The sequence below is a fragment of the Hippopotamus amphibius genome, chromosome 12 (genome assembly GCF_030028045.1).
Source record: "Hippopotamus amphibius kiboko isolate mHipAmp2 chromosome 12, mHipAmp2.hap2, whole genome shotgun sequence".
Lineage (NCBI taxonomy): Eukaryota > Metazoa > Chordata > Mammalia > Artiodactyla > Hippopotamidae > Hippopotamus > Hippopotamus amphibius.
The window spans coordinates 73,782,324-73,796,402 of record NC_080197.1 but is presented as its reverse complement, the minus strand read 5'-3'; the positions used below and the strand labels follow the sequence as shown (position 1 = coordinate 73,796,402).

General features: G+C 43.3%; 1 protein-coding gene and 1 non-coding gene across 2 annotated transcripts; both read right to left on the bottom strand.

Annotated features, from left to right (window-relative positions):
• Nucleotides 1–5,602: 5,602 nt before the first annotated feature.
• On the bottom strand, nucleotides 5,603–5,673 carry TRNAR-UCU (transfer RNA arginine (anticodon UCU)). Its single transcript has one exon. It is a non-coding gene; the product is annotated as a tRNA-Arg (tRNA).
• Nucleotides 5,674–10,524: 4,851 nt separating this feature from the next.
• On the bottom strand, nucleotides 10,525–13,588 carry DPPA3 (developmental pluripotency associated 3). Its single transcript, XM_057700729.1, has 4 exons — nucleotides 13,461–13,588; nucleotides 11,219–11,442; nucleotides 10,817–10,855; nucleotides 10,525–10,662 (listed from the first exon to the last, which is right to left on the bottom strand). Exons 1-4 carry the CDS (start codon nucleotides 13,540–13,542, stop codon nucleotides 10,525–10,527), a joined length of 483 nt encoding a protein of 160 aa, XP_057556712.1. The 5' UTR covers nucleotides 13,543–13,588.
• Nucleotides 13,589–14,079: the final 491 nt, after the last annotated feature.

The window sequence follows — 14,079 nt, the reverse complement described above, 5'->3', positions numbered from 1 at the left end:
GGTTTGATCCCTGGTCTGGGAAGATCCCACATGCTGCAGAGCAACTAAGCCCATGAGCCACAACTACTGAGCCCACATGATGCAACTACTGAAGCCTGCATGCCCAGAGCCTGTGCTCTGCAACAAGAGAAGCTACCGCAATGAGAAGCCCATGCACCACAACGAAGAGTGGCCCCTCTCGCCACAGCTAGAGAAGGCTGAGTGCAGCAATGAAGACCCAATGCAGCCAAAAATAAAATAAATAAATAATTTAAAAACATATTATGGAAACATTCCACTGATCGAAAAGGAAAGTGATCAAATTACCTCATCTTTCCTCTGTGACTTTGGAGGGAGGGTCCACTTAGCAGGCCATTCCCAGGGCTCAAATTCTGGATTCCATTCTCCTGAGTTTTTTTGCTTGTTTAAGGTTTCTGAAATTATGTCTGTTTTCCCCAAATCAGTGAATAAACCAGGATATAAATGTGTGATAATTCCTATTCCTCTGCACTCTAGGAGATTTTAATTTCTCTGCTACCATAAACACAACAAATACACGAAAGCAACCCTGGAGTGTATAAGAGCTTAACAGTGTGTAAATATCCCTGAGTCTCCCCATCCCTTTCCTGATACAAACATTGTGGAGCCCTGTACCAAAATCACAAGACAAGATTCCAGAGTTAACCCGACCCTCATAGCAACCAAATTCCGGAGTTAACTTGATCCCCATAGCAATCTTTGACTCATGACTTGGGCTAGCTGATAGCCTGACCTCATGTTCGGGAAAGTATTCACCATATAGGACCCTAGCCTACCACCTAATGACACCTATCTTCTTTGGTGCACTGACCAATCGATTAGCGCCATTTTCTTAGCTGCAGTTTTCCTTGTCTTGGGGTTATAAAAGTTGGCTCTGAACCCACCAGAGGGTCGGCTCTCCCTTGTCTGCCAGGAAGTCATCCTGCTGTCTTTACTACATCCCTTCTCTCTATAAACTGTATCTTCCTTACGTTCTGCCTTGTGTCTGGAAATTCTTTTCCAACCCACACTCGGACCATGACAAACATGCTTTCTTTTTTTCCTTATCTCTCCTAAATTTAATCCTCAGTGATTATCTATTCACATTCTAACCATAATATTAAATGTATAAAAATAGAGTGCTGGAAGAGGTAGGCTCAATTTCTCCAGGGAACATGAAGGAGTAAAGAATACTGGACTTGGGACTTCCCTGGTGGTCCAGTGTTTGACTCCACGCTTCCACTGCATGGGGCACAGTTTCAGTCCTTGGTCAGGGAACTAAGATCCCACATGTTGTGCAGTGTAGCCAAACATTAAAAAAAAAAAATTCTGGACTTATGGACACTGGACGAGATCCCGTGCATTCAGGGTGGTACAGCTGTGGACAAGAATTGGTAAGTGTATGAATATAAAGCATCGCTTAAATTTTCCAAGTGAAAATTGATCTTACAAAAATTGTACAATACTGGGGCTTCTAAGGGGACACTAATTATCCTGCTCCCTGCCAAGGCTATGAGTGGAGAAATTAAAAAGCATAAAACAGAGAGAAAAAATAAATCACCTGATAAAGACCAAATTGAAGGATGTAAAACAGTGCGACTTCAGAACCAGTCTCACTGCCAGGTGCACCGTGACTGGCTCACACTTAAGGCAGGGATGATCCGTGGGGCAACAAATGAGGTCTTTGTGAGCAGGATTCCTCTGGAAGAAAGGTAGAGCTGTTCTGTGAATGCTCCGTTATGAGTCCCAGATGGATCAAGCATAACCAGTTATTTTTACTGAATTTCCCAGTCAGTCGAGACCCTTCTCCTCCCTTGGGCATGAGGAAGGGGCAGAGAAAAACATACATTAGTTGAAGTCCCTTCACAGGAAGTACGTATTAAGAGGGAGGGAACAACTTTCCCACTGACATGCAGAGCCCTGAAGAACATTGTCATTTGGCGAAGAAATAGGGAAAGTGGGTATGCCATGAGAACTCATCATGACGGCAGGTGGGAGGTACTCCAGTCCTGATGGGCCAGAGGAGGGAGACCCGCACTCCTTGGCATGACCCCCACGTGGCTCTTCCTGGGTCTCCTTTTCTTCTCTTCTCCCGAAGACCATAAAGAACTCAACACAAACTGAATACTCTAAAGGCTGTGACTCGTTTTTCTTCCTTTAGGATTTCATCACCCAGAACCTGAATAAAGATACTGTTTATTATGTGTGGCTGTCAGACCAAGAGGGGAAAAGACATTGGCAATAGGTTGACCAGACACCATACAATAAAAGTGCCATGTGAGTACAGAATTAGACAAAGGATCCCTGGGTCCTGGATCCTGCAGGATGTTCCAGTCATCACCTATTAAACCAAAAAAAGAAAAAAACCCACAGCACTTAAAAAAATCTTTTTTGATGCCAGAGTCGGTCCTTTTAACCACATTTATATCTCAAAACAAAACAAGAAATAACATCGATTAAGATCATAATCAATAAATAAAATTTAATATTTTTCATAAAGCAAAAATGCTAAATTCTGATGGTTTTATAATAACGATTACTTATGTGGTTCTATAAAAACCTGAAATCATTTTCAAATACATTGCTAACCTGTGACTTAAATATAACTATGTGAACAATATAGGGAAATTAATCCCCATTTTTGTTATTTTGGCCACACCGCGTGGGATCTAGTTCCCCGACAGGGATCGGACCCATGCCCCTTGCATTGGAAGCACAGAGTTTTAACCACTGGACTGCCAGGGAAGTCCTTGTTTTTTTTTTTTTTTTAGATAGGAAAACTGAGAACCAGGAAAATTAAATAACTTGCCCAAAACAACAGGAAGCTGTAGATCCAGAGGTTTTGTTCGTTTTTAAATTTTTTGTCTGCACCATGCAGTATGTGGGATCTTAGTTCCCTGACCAGGGATCAAACTGGCGCCACCTGCATTGGAAGAGCAGAGTCTTAATCACTGGACCACCAGAGAAACCCAGATCCAGAGATTTTAACTAATTCTCCAGACTCCGAAAAGAATGCATTAAAAATAAAACAGTAATAAGATATATTAAAAGTTGGGATCCCCCCCAAAAAAAAGTTGAGACCAGGGAAAATCTTTTGTTTATTCAAGAAAACCATATGGGTTTGGAAGTTCGATGGGAATAGGACATAGGGATGGACAAACAGAAGGAAGACTGACTATCTGTTGGGAAAATGTTTAATGTGTCCTGAGCTGCATAAGACAGGGTCCTGGGGAACATGAGCACAGCTTTCAAGGGAAACACCAGAGGTGCAGGTGGAGAAACTGCCTGAACATGAAGCTTTCTGTAAAATGTGGCCCCAGAAGTGGGGAAGGGATAATTTGGATCCATCTGACTTTGACTTTGACTTTGACACTGTGCAACCCTAGCCCCTTCACAGCCTCTCACCCTTCTCAAAACGCTGGAAAAACTTTCTCATCATTTTTCTCCCGTACAGATTTTGGCAGTCAGGTGAACCCAATTACGTGAGTGTGTTTCACTAGGTTTTCATCCTGCACTGGGAAAATGGGGCTGGAACAATAATTTCTGTCATGTTCCTCACAAATCAGTTTGCAAGATGATGAAGATCTACTTCTGAATGGAACAGTCTCCAAATAAATGAGTTTGGATTGACATCCGCCATTATGGAGAGAGCAAACTTGCTCTTTACATTATGTGTAAATCTTGTATAGGAGGTGTCGGCAGAATGTTTCGGGAGGCTGTCACCTATTCCGCTGCTGATAAAATCAGTTCACACATTCACTGTTTCATTCATAAAATGAATGCCAGGAACTGTCCTGGAGAGGCCCTTTTGCAGACAGATGGAGGGGTCATGTGCCTCCAACTCTTAGTTTCTGTCTGTGAAGGAGTTGGCTACTTGTATGGTCTGGCTTGGGTCCCCCCAAATTCGTATGATGAAGCCCTGACCCCCAGGACCTCAAAATGTAACTGTGTTGGGAACAGGGCCTTTAATGAGATGGTTAAGTTAAAATGAGGCCTTCAGAGTGGGGACCTAATCCAATATGACTGGTGTCCTTATGAGAAGGGGGAATTTGGACACCCAGAGACAGCAGAGGGCCTGTGCACTGGAGGATGACCATGTGAAGAGGCCGCGGATGGTGGCCATCTGCAAACCAAGGAGAGGCCTCAGGGGAAACCAACTTGCTGACACCATGATCTTGGACTTCCAGCCTCCAGAACCATGAGAAAACATTTGTTGTTGAAGCCACCAGTCTGTGGAATTTTGTTAAGGCAGCCCTAGCAAACTAATGCAGTACTGACATCAGTATTTAATGTTGTTCCTCCCCATGCTCGGTCAAAAGGATTTCCCATTTTCTGTGATTTATTATTTTTAACTACATATTTCTATTATATGTAGCTGTAAGAATATAGGACACTTCGTAGGAGGTAATGTTGCAGCTTTGGCTCAGTAAATTATTTAGACTTCTTAATCTTCCTTGTTCAGCCTTGGGCTGGTATCTCAAATCAAGGTGCAAAGAGAAAGGAATTAGAGGTGTTTATTCTCCTGTTCTCCTGGTGAGTTGGCATACAAAATCATACTGCTTGTCCTCAGATATCACAGTAAATTTTTCTTTGGCCCATAGTTTCACGGTAACATACAGCGTCTGTGAATGGACTGCCATCTTCTTTATCTCAGGTTCCTACAGATTATTTCTACAACAATAAAAAATACATCGGGGCGTCGCGTGGCTGCCGCAGGCTGTCCGGCGGCAGCAGGGTCGTGCGGCCCGCTTCCCGGGGCCACGTGGGGCCGGGGGTGGGGAGGCACCGACGGGCGCGGAGAGGGAGCGAGGGGTACCCGACTCCGGAGGGGGAACCTGCGCGGACATCTCAGGCTCCACGCTGTGTGCGAGCGCCGGGATGTGCGGACCGCCGGCTGGAACCCTCGGGCAGGAGACCCGGGAGTGGGCGGCTACATAGTCGCGGGAAGAGTTACGTGGTCGCGCCGGAGCGGTAGAGGAGAATGCATCTCTCACCGCATCCCGGAATTTGGCTCCCTGTTGGACTTAAAGAGTGTGTGTGGTTGTCGGGGGCATAAGGAGGGTTTTATTTACTTGAGAAGCCCCACGACTTAGGCTTGATTTAGCCATTTCCGCTTCGATTCTCTGATCCGTGAGAAAGAGTTCTTTCCTTAACGAGTTTCTAATTTTCCCAGCAGTGTCCGGGAAGAGGCCAACACACGCATATTCAGCACCAGAAAAGACTGGCACACAGGTTTTTTGTTTGTTTGTTTCTTTGACAGTTGGGCCTCTCTCTTTGAAGGGTGGGTGGGTGGGAATGTGCTTTCTGTTTTTATGAAAGTGTCAAGGAACTTCTCTAAATCACATTAAGCATGCTAATTACTAAATATTAAATGCTAATTGCTCAAAAAATACATCGTATTTATAATACAACGTGTAATTCTCTAATAGGGTAATCACAGCTGATGATGGTAAAGCTGGTTCCATCCGTGGCTTTCCCTGTACAGATTTTCCAAACGTGAATTCCTGAGATGGTGCCCAGATCATCTGGATACAACTAAGTTATTTCATTTCTTCAGCCAATCACGTTTTATTTTTGGCTGTACCCTGAGCTTGTGGGATCTTAGTTCCCTGACCAGGGATTGAACCTGGACCCTCCACAGAGAGTGTGGAGTCCTAACCACTGGACTGCCAGGGAATTCCCATTTCTTGACTATACTTTAAGATGGGTTATATCACATCACAAGGAAAAAAACATCTTTTTTATTTTCTGTATCTATATGAGGTGATGGATGTTAACTTGTAATCATTTTGCAAAATATGTAAGTCATTATGCTGTACACCTTAAATTTATACTATGCTGTATGTCAATTATCTCACTAAAATGGAAAAAACAAACTAAAGGAAAATAGTTTGTAATAAAATATACATTTAGCATGTAAATGTCCATTTTAAATTTTGAATTATATTTAATTCAAAGCTCTTCCCTTCTGGTAATAGTCAAGGATTGTTTTGGATTCTCAGCACTGACTGGCCATCAGCTTTCTCTCTGTGACAATGGCCTAAAACTTGGCTGTTTAATGGGGTTGCATTTATTGGATTTTAGGGGGCTCTATCGGAGCCTCCCTCTGCCTGGTTCTTTGTCATAAAGATTAACCTAAGGCTCAAATTTTACTCATTCAGAATCCTCACAACCTCTTGCTCCTGAGGACTTCTCACCCTGTCCTTTTTGGGGGACAGTCATGAATAGTTACCGATAAGGTGACATGGATTCCAGCCATTTCCAGACACCCTTCCTACCATTATCCTCCACCTTCATCTCACTCTTCTCACTAAACAGTAGCATCAAGCCTGGACCATCAAGTCTCCACCAGTTTAATGACTCAGCGATTAGATTAGAGATGAGCACCAGCTCAGAGCTCATTAGGGACCACGGAAGACCATTTGGTCCCATCTGATGCGGTTGGGAGGAGGGAGTCCATATTAAATGTCCTCCCTTTCCCCCACAGTAAGATACAGTAGATGCATTTTCCTAAATGTATTCTCCTGTTCTACTCCTAGCCTTCTTTTGACCATGGACCATGTTCTTGTGTTTGTTCTTGTGACATGATGCCCCTCAGCAAACTCTGCAGGGAGGAAACCAAGCCCAGAGCTGAAGTTTCTCTGAAACTAAGATGTGGTTTTGGGTCCTAGCAACCAGGAAACAGGAAAGATCTCATTTAGCACTTCATACCAGCAAGGAAACCACATCGTTTCTTCCAAAGTTATTACTAGACTTGCTATTTTGAAAGAAGTGGATCTTAAGATAACTTACCACAAACCAAGACAGTGTGGAACTGGCATAAGAGCAAACACACAGGTCTGTTGTATGGTATGTGAATTATATCTCAATAAAGCTGTTACCAAAGAAATTTTCTTTTTGGAAGATGGCAAAAAGATATAAAGTATAGAACACCTGGATGGATAAGAAAACAATTAGAAGTTGAATTTTAGGGACTTTGAAATTTAAAATTAAAATGAAAAATAGGTGAACAAAAAAATAGAAACCGATAGCTTTCATATAATGCAAAGTTAGAAAATGTATACCTCAAAACCCCCAAGAGGGACTTCCCTAATGGCACAGTGGTTAAGAATCTGCCTGCCAATGCAGGGGACATAGGTTCGATCCCTGGTCCAGGAAGATCCCACATGCCACGGAGCAACTAAGCCCATGAGCCACAACTACTGAGCCCATGCACTGCAACTACTGAAGCCCATATGCCTAGAGCCTGTGCTCTGCAAAGAGAAGCCACTGCAATGAGAAGCCCGTGCACTGCAATGAAGAGTAGCCCCCCCACTAGCTGCAACTAGAGAAAGCCCACGTGCAGCAAGGAAGACCCAACGCAGCTAAAATAAATTTAAAAAAAAAAGTTGAATTTTAGGGTAACCAGTTGTGGTAGCTAGCTTCCAAGAGGCTCCAAAGATCCCTGAACTCCTGGTATTCATGCCTTTGTGTGATACCCTCCTACACCAAACAGGGCTGATCTGTGTAATCAGTACTGCAATACTATGTAAATGACAGTAAGTGACTTCTGAGACTGGGTTATACAAAGACATGTAGATTCTACTGTGTTCTCTACTGGATTGTCTGCTCTGGGGGTAAGCCTTGTTGTAAGGATACTCAAGCAGCCCAAGAAGGCCAAGTGGGAAAAACTGAATGAAGCCTGTTGTCAACAGCCAGCACGTAACTGTCGGGCATGCGAAGTACCTTGGAAGCAGATTCTCCAGCTGTGGGAATTCCCTGGCGGTCCAGTGGTTAGGGCTCTGCACTCTCACTGCTGAGGGCCCAGGTTCAATCCCTGGTCAGAAAACTAAGGTGCCATAAGCCAGGCAGCATGGCCAGAGTAAAGAAGTCTCCAGCCTCTCCTGCAGATGGCTGTAACCCCAGCTGGCATCTTGGCTGCTACCTCATTAGACCCTAAGCCAGAAGCATCAAGCTAAACTTCTAAACTTCCACCTCTAGCTTCTGATACAGGACACCTGTGATCAGAGCACTAGGAGCATCTCTGGTTCTATTGAGGTGACTCTGGGTGGGCTTCTGGATGGGGGCTGGTCACCAGGAAGACCATGCCAGATTAGAAGCTTGGAATATTCAGCCCACCCCCCATCCTCCAGAGAGGGGAGAGGGACTGAAAATGGAGTTAAGAATGGATCAAGCCTCCATAAAATCCCAGTAGTAAGGGGTTCAGAGAGCTTCCAGACTTTGAATAAACATGTCCACACTGGGAGGGTGAAGCACCCCAACCCTGTGGGGACAGAAGCTCCTGTGCTGGGACGCTCCCAGCCCTCACCCTATGTGTGTCATGTGGCTATTCATTTGTATCCTTTATCACATTCTTTAATAAAATGGTAAATGTGTTGCCCTGAGTTCTGTGAGCCACTCGCATTAATTGAAGCTGAGAGGGCAGCTCTGGGCAGCTTACAGGATCTTATTTCCCTAACCAGGGATGGAACCCTTGCCCCCTGCATCAGAAGCTTGGAGTCATAACCACTGGACCACATGAGAACCTTCCAATCCATAGGTTGGTCAGAAAGCACAGGTGATAACCTGAGCTGATAACTGGTGCCTGAAGTGTGTGTGTGGGTGTGTGTGTTTGTGTCTCATGGGACTGAGCGGTTACCTGTGAGATCTGACACTATTTCCTGGTACATAGTGTTAGAGTTGAGTTGTGTTGTAGGTTACCCTGCTGGTGTCAGAGACTTCTGTTTTTGTGGGGGGAGAAACCCCACACATTTGGTGACCAGAAGTGTCAGAAGGGAAGTGTTTTATGTGAGTAGTAAAGGAGACTCATGGGGTCTGTTTTTCCCCACATAAGATGGAAAAAAAACAAAAAAAAACTATTGAGCAACTGTTGAGCCCTTGAGTCACAACTACTGAAGCCCTTGCACCTAGAGCCTGTGCTCTGTAACGAGAAACCACTGCAATGAGAAGCCCATGCACCGCAATGAAGAGTAGCCCCTGCTTGCTGTAATTAGAGAACTCCCACACGAGCACCAAAACCCAATGCAGTCAACAAATAAAAATAAATTTATTTAAAAAAAAAAAGCCGCAAGAAAGGAACTAAAGAGGAAAGGTATACAAATGAGAACTTGCTGAGGGTACTCAGTCAACTTCCATTTCACATAACCCACTTGTGTAATAATGCCTTGGACAAGTCATTTCTCTGCTTGGGATTTCTATAAAAATGAAGATATTAAAAGTAACATTCCTCATATGTTTGAGGATTAAAGTTAATACATATACAAATAAAACACTTAGAACATCACCCAGCACTGCTATGAAAACTATGAAAACTTTAAATACATCTGAAGGACACTAAAGGACAAGTAGAATGTATTTGGTTCATCCATGTTCTTGCATTATTAGCTCTCACAAGCTTATAAATTTAACATGATTGCAACAAATTAAGTTTTTTAACTAGCCAATGATTTTCAAATGCATACAGTAGTTAAGATGGTCCTGCCTCTAGGAACAACTTGTAAGTTTAACAAAACCTCAAGACCACCCACATTCACCCATGCTGTAGACCATGATGGTTTGAGTAGTTCTAAGTAGGATAACCTCTGAAGACTTACTTTGGTGGATATTAATATTTAATATGCCTTTTAAACAATCACTGTTGAACTTCTCTGCCATTTGTTTGCACAATCCTCCAGGTGTGGGCTGTTTCTGCTTCTATTGCACTCTGAGTACCAACAGGTTATTGTTCCTTACCTATAAATACCTTAATAAGGATGCCATTTATTGTATTTCTTCACCCCAGGTCTCTTTGCAACTGGATCCTCTTCTTATTTTGGCCACACCATGCAGCTTGTGGGATCTTAGTTTCCCAATCAGGGATGGAACCCAATCCCTGGGCAGTGAAAGCGTGGGAGTCCTAACCAATGGACCTCCAGGGAAGTCCCAGGTACCCAATTCTCTAACATCTTTTTAAAGTGAACAAAAGATAGTTGGAGGGCAGAAGATGAGTTTTATTTATCTCTTTTATCCCACAAAGAAATCCAGGTCTGTGTACACGTGGGTTATGAAAGAAGACAACTAAACTAAAACAGGACAATATCACAAAAAATTAGAATGCCAGGTATTTACATCCTGGGAACATGGTGGGGTATTATTCATTTAATACATAGCTAGCAAAAAAAGTCTAAAATAAGAACAAGGATTTTTTAAGGACTTCAAATAAGTCAAATTTTAATAAGATCCTCTATAAACACATTTATTACTGAAAATTGAAACAGCACATCAAATTTTTATTACAATTCAACATGCTGTTCTAACAATGCTGTGGCCAAGCCACCCAAAGTCTTCAAGTTCCTTCCACACAACTTAATTTGTTTCACAAAGTGGAACCAAAGTATAGTCAAGTCATTCAAACGCAAGGTGGAAAGGACATATAAGAAAAAAAAGACAAAACTTATAGGTTATCCAAATATTGGTACAAATCTTTCCCAAGCTGCTTCATAACGATCCTGAAATTACCAGCAAGAAAAAATAGTACAAGAATAAGATTTATGGCTCATTCGACTCCGTGTCATAATTACTATCATACTTATTATTGTAATAATTCTCATCGCTATCCTCAGAAGGATCTCTATGAAACCGGCAAAAACGACAGCTACATCTAAATCTTTGCACTCTTGATCGAGTCTGGAAAAAAGAATGGATTAATTGGTTAATACTTTAAAATAATAAATTACTTGTACATCAAAGAGATGTTAACCTTCAAATATAACCCATTCCTCCCCCCCCCCCCAAAACCAGATACCCACCCACCTCTTGTATAGTAAGAGTTTCTACTTACCTCAGCATCATTCTGCTGTGGTTCTCTTTGAGAGTCAGACTTCATGGAGAGAAAAAATATATATATTACCAACTCTCAAGGAAAATTTGGATTACTAATGCTACCCATCTAACGTAAGAGGAGTTGGAGAATCTTAAAACCCTAAGTGTTATTCACACCCTGCACTCATGAGTACAGTGAATGAGTGATAGCTGCTCTTACATTATTAATTTATTTATCTTTGTGGCCTCGGCCCTCGACCAGGGATCGAACCGTGCCCCCTGCAGTGGAAGCACGAGGTCTTAACCACTGGACCACCAGGAATGCCGCCCCACCCCTTCGCTATTTACATCTTGATTGATGTGCTTACTGCCCACCCCCTAGAGTGGGGCAGTGCTGCCTACCCAGAGCAGGTAAACTCACCTGAGGAACTCCTTTGCCATAGCGTTTTTTAATAGATTGAATCAGCCGTTCCATCTTCTCTCTCCGATCAGTTAACACAGTCCTCACCCCTCGCCTGTAGGGTATGTTTTCACCAAGTAACCGCCCAGTAGGTTGAGGTAGAATAAGTGGCAATTTGTTACTGGGGTTGAGCGTCAAGTTACTGAGGTTCTTGATTAGCATCTCAGACGTAGGTTGAGAGGCAACTGAAAGAAAAAAGTTAAGATCCATTAGGGCGAATTGCAATATCCAGAAGCCACTTATCTCTTGCCCAAACTATGTCTGCTCTTAAGCAGCTCCACAGTGGACAGTAGAAGTTTCCTCAGGATGAAGATTCTAGATACCAAGCGCATAAACTAGCATGCTGCATGCCTTGAGAGCATACTAAGAACCCACTATAATGGGAACACTTCCTTTTCAAACTAAAAGTTTTCTTTCTGGGACTTCCCTGGTGGTCCAGTGGTTAAGACTCCATGCTGCCAATGCAGGCCCGGAAGGTTTGATCCCTGGTCAAGAAATTAAGATGCCACATGCCAGGAGGTGTGGCAAAAAAAAAAAAAAAAGTTGTTTCCTTTCTGTTATGGGTAGTTCTGAATGATTGATGTTTTTTCCATGGGGGTCAAAAGATACCTGTGATTCCAAGTGGAAAAACATGGAACAGAAATCAGGTATTGACCGTTTCCATTTTCATTTGTGTGAATTTTTAATATGAACACAGGGACATAAAGCATTAATCCAAGTCAAAATGTTTCAGTGTAGCAAGTTTCAGCAGTTCAACTTTATAACAATTATAAATAAACCTACTGTTTTTCTGGAAAATAAACTGTATCTATGAAGACAAATCCCAAATACAAGTCTCTCTCCAAAACCCACCTGTAAGAACTAGTATGTCAAAGCGGCTGTCACCCTAACCCGTTATACCCAGCTTTTTCATGCTATTAGATGTTTCTGCTAAAACCCAGTATTTTGAGAAATCACTCACTCTTGGGACTTCCTCGGTGGTCCAGTGATTAAGACTCTGCTCTCCCAATGCAAGGGGCACATGTTCGATCCCTAATGGGGGAGCTAAGATCCCACCTGCCTCACTGAGCGGCCAAAACAACAAGAAAATACACACTCTTGCCTCTTCCCATCCAAATCATCATGCAAATTCCGTAAACGCTACTCTCATACAATAAGACAGCTAGCATTAACTTCCCCTGTATGCGAGAGTATTAAATATTAAGAGTCAGGATGCATTCAACTTCTAGGGACTTGTGCACGTGGAAATAAAGACTCCTGGTTGTGGAACTGTCAGGTACTAAGGCAGATTTAAGGAAAGGGAGAAACTAGCTGTATTATATAGATATTCTCTTAATTTCTCCCCTTTGTCTAGGGTTCTATTCTCATGATGCAGGGGATGCAGTCTGGATCTCGGGGGCTGAGGGCAGAATAGACGCCTGGGAGGATCCACCCAACTTCCTAGCGGCCCAGAGGGTGTTGGTTGGCTACAGGTCATCCGCCTCCACAACCCAAACCACCCACTCCCATGCCCACCCGAGGTCAGGGCCTGCGAGACCAAGCCTGGGATCACGTGCGGCTCCAGGGAGAGAGGACTTCCACCACAGGAAGAACCCAGGAAGGCAGGGGACCTAACTAACAGTATTGCTGGAACAGGGTTTCTAAGCCCTCTAACTACGTCCTACTGATTTACATTACAGAGCACACTCGCGGGCGTTTATGAACCCGCCCCTTCCTTCAGTTTCCTCTGAAAGGCCATTTCCCTATTTATTAACATTGCCAAAGGGTAGACTCAGCTGGAAAGCCCATCCCAGAAATGTCGGTGAGATTAAGAAAACCCTTAGGTCAAATTGAAGTTTAGGTGTCTTGTTCGCCTTTACAATTCCTGATTGGAATATATTGCTGATGAAAAATATTGATCGCACAGGACGCTATAAGCCGCGGTCTAAGGAGAACTCCGAGCTCTCTTCCCCAGGAAAAACCCTTCAAAGATTGACACATTCCTGAGCATAGTAAGCAAACAATGCAGCTCAACACCCCTCCCACTTTTCTCCTTTTTGTACTGCCCCCCCCTTTTTTTTTTAACAGGAGGGCCCTATAACCCGTGGCCCTCCTCTGCTCCTAAGAGGTTTACCTAACTGCACTTCTCTGTAAAAGACTGAAGTCAGTATAACAAAAAGGAAGGCAGCCCCTTACCTTCCCGAAACCCCCAAGTCTGGCTTACCTGGAGTTGCCTGGGAATTTTCATCGATGGACGTTTGAGGAGACTCCAGGGTCCAGGTTGGGTTAACCTCAGATGAATCCATTGGGAGTCTTTTGACAGCCTGAAGCTCCCCTTAGATCTTTGGGTTCAGGTGGAAGGTGATGCTTTAGACTCAAATTGCTACAGAGTAGTCTGGAAGAACTAAGAAAGGGAGAAAAACCCCAGCTGACACATGTAAAAGTCTAGGTTCCGTTTCCTCTTAGACTATACAGATAAGCCAATCAGCCGGCCTATTTTAATGTAAATTACTAATGAGTAAAAGGATAGGGGAGTGGGCGTAGTCCTATTGGTGGACTAATGGGATAATTCTTCATCTGCTCTGTATTAAAATAATCATGCCCTCTGTGAAGTAGGCTGGAAATTTTATAAAGAGCCTCTGTGGTTATGTCTTCTTCAGGTTGCCTTAAAAATCCTTTTTTTTTTTCTTTTTTTTCAAACTCTACTTCTGGAGATGGCTACTGGTTTGTGAACTGGGCTTTAAGTGTTCTAGTACAGGGAGGAGAGGGCAGGTTTCCTCCAACTGCAAATTAACTGCAAATTAAGTCAAGGGCAAGTTTCCTTCGTTTTCTTTGCCTGACTC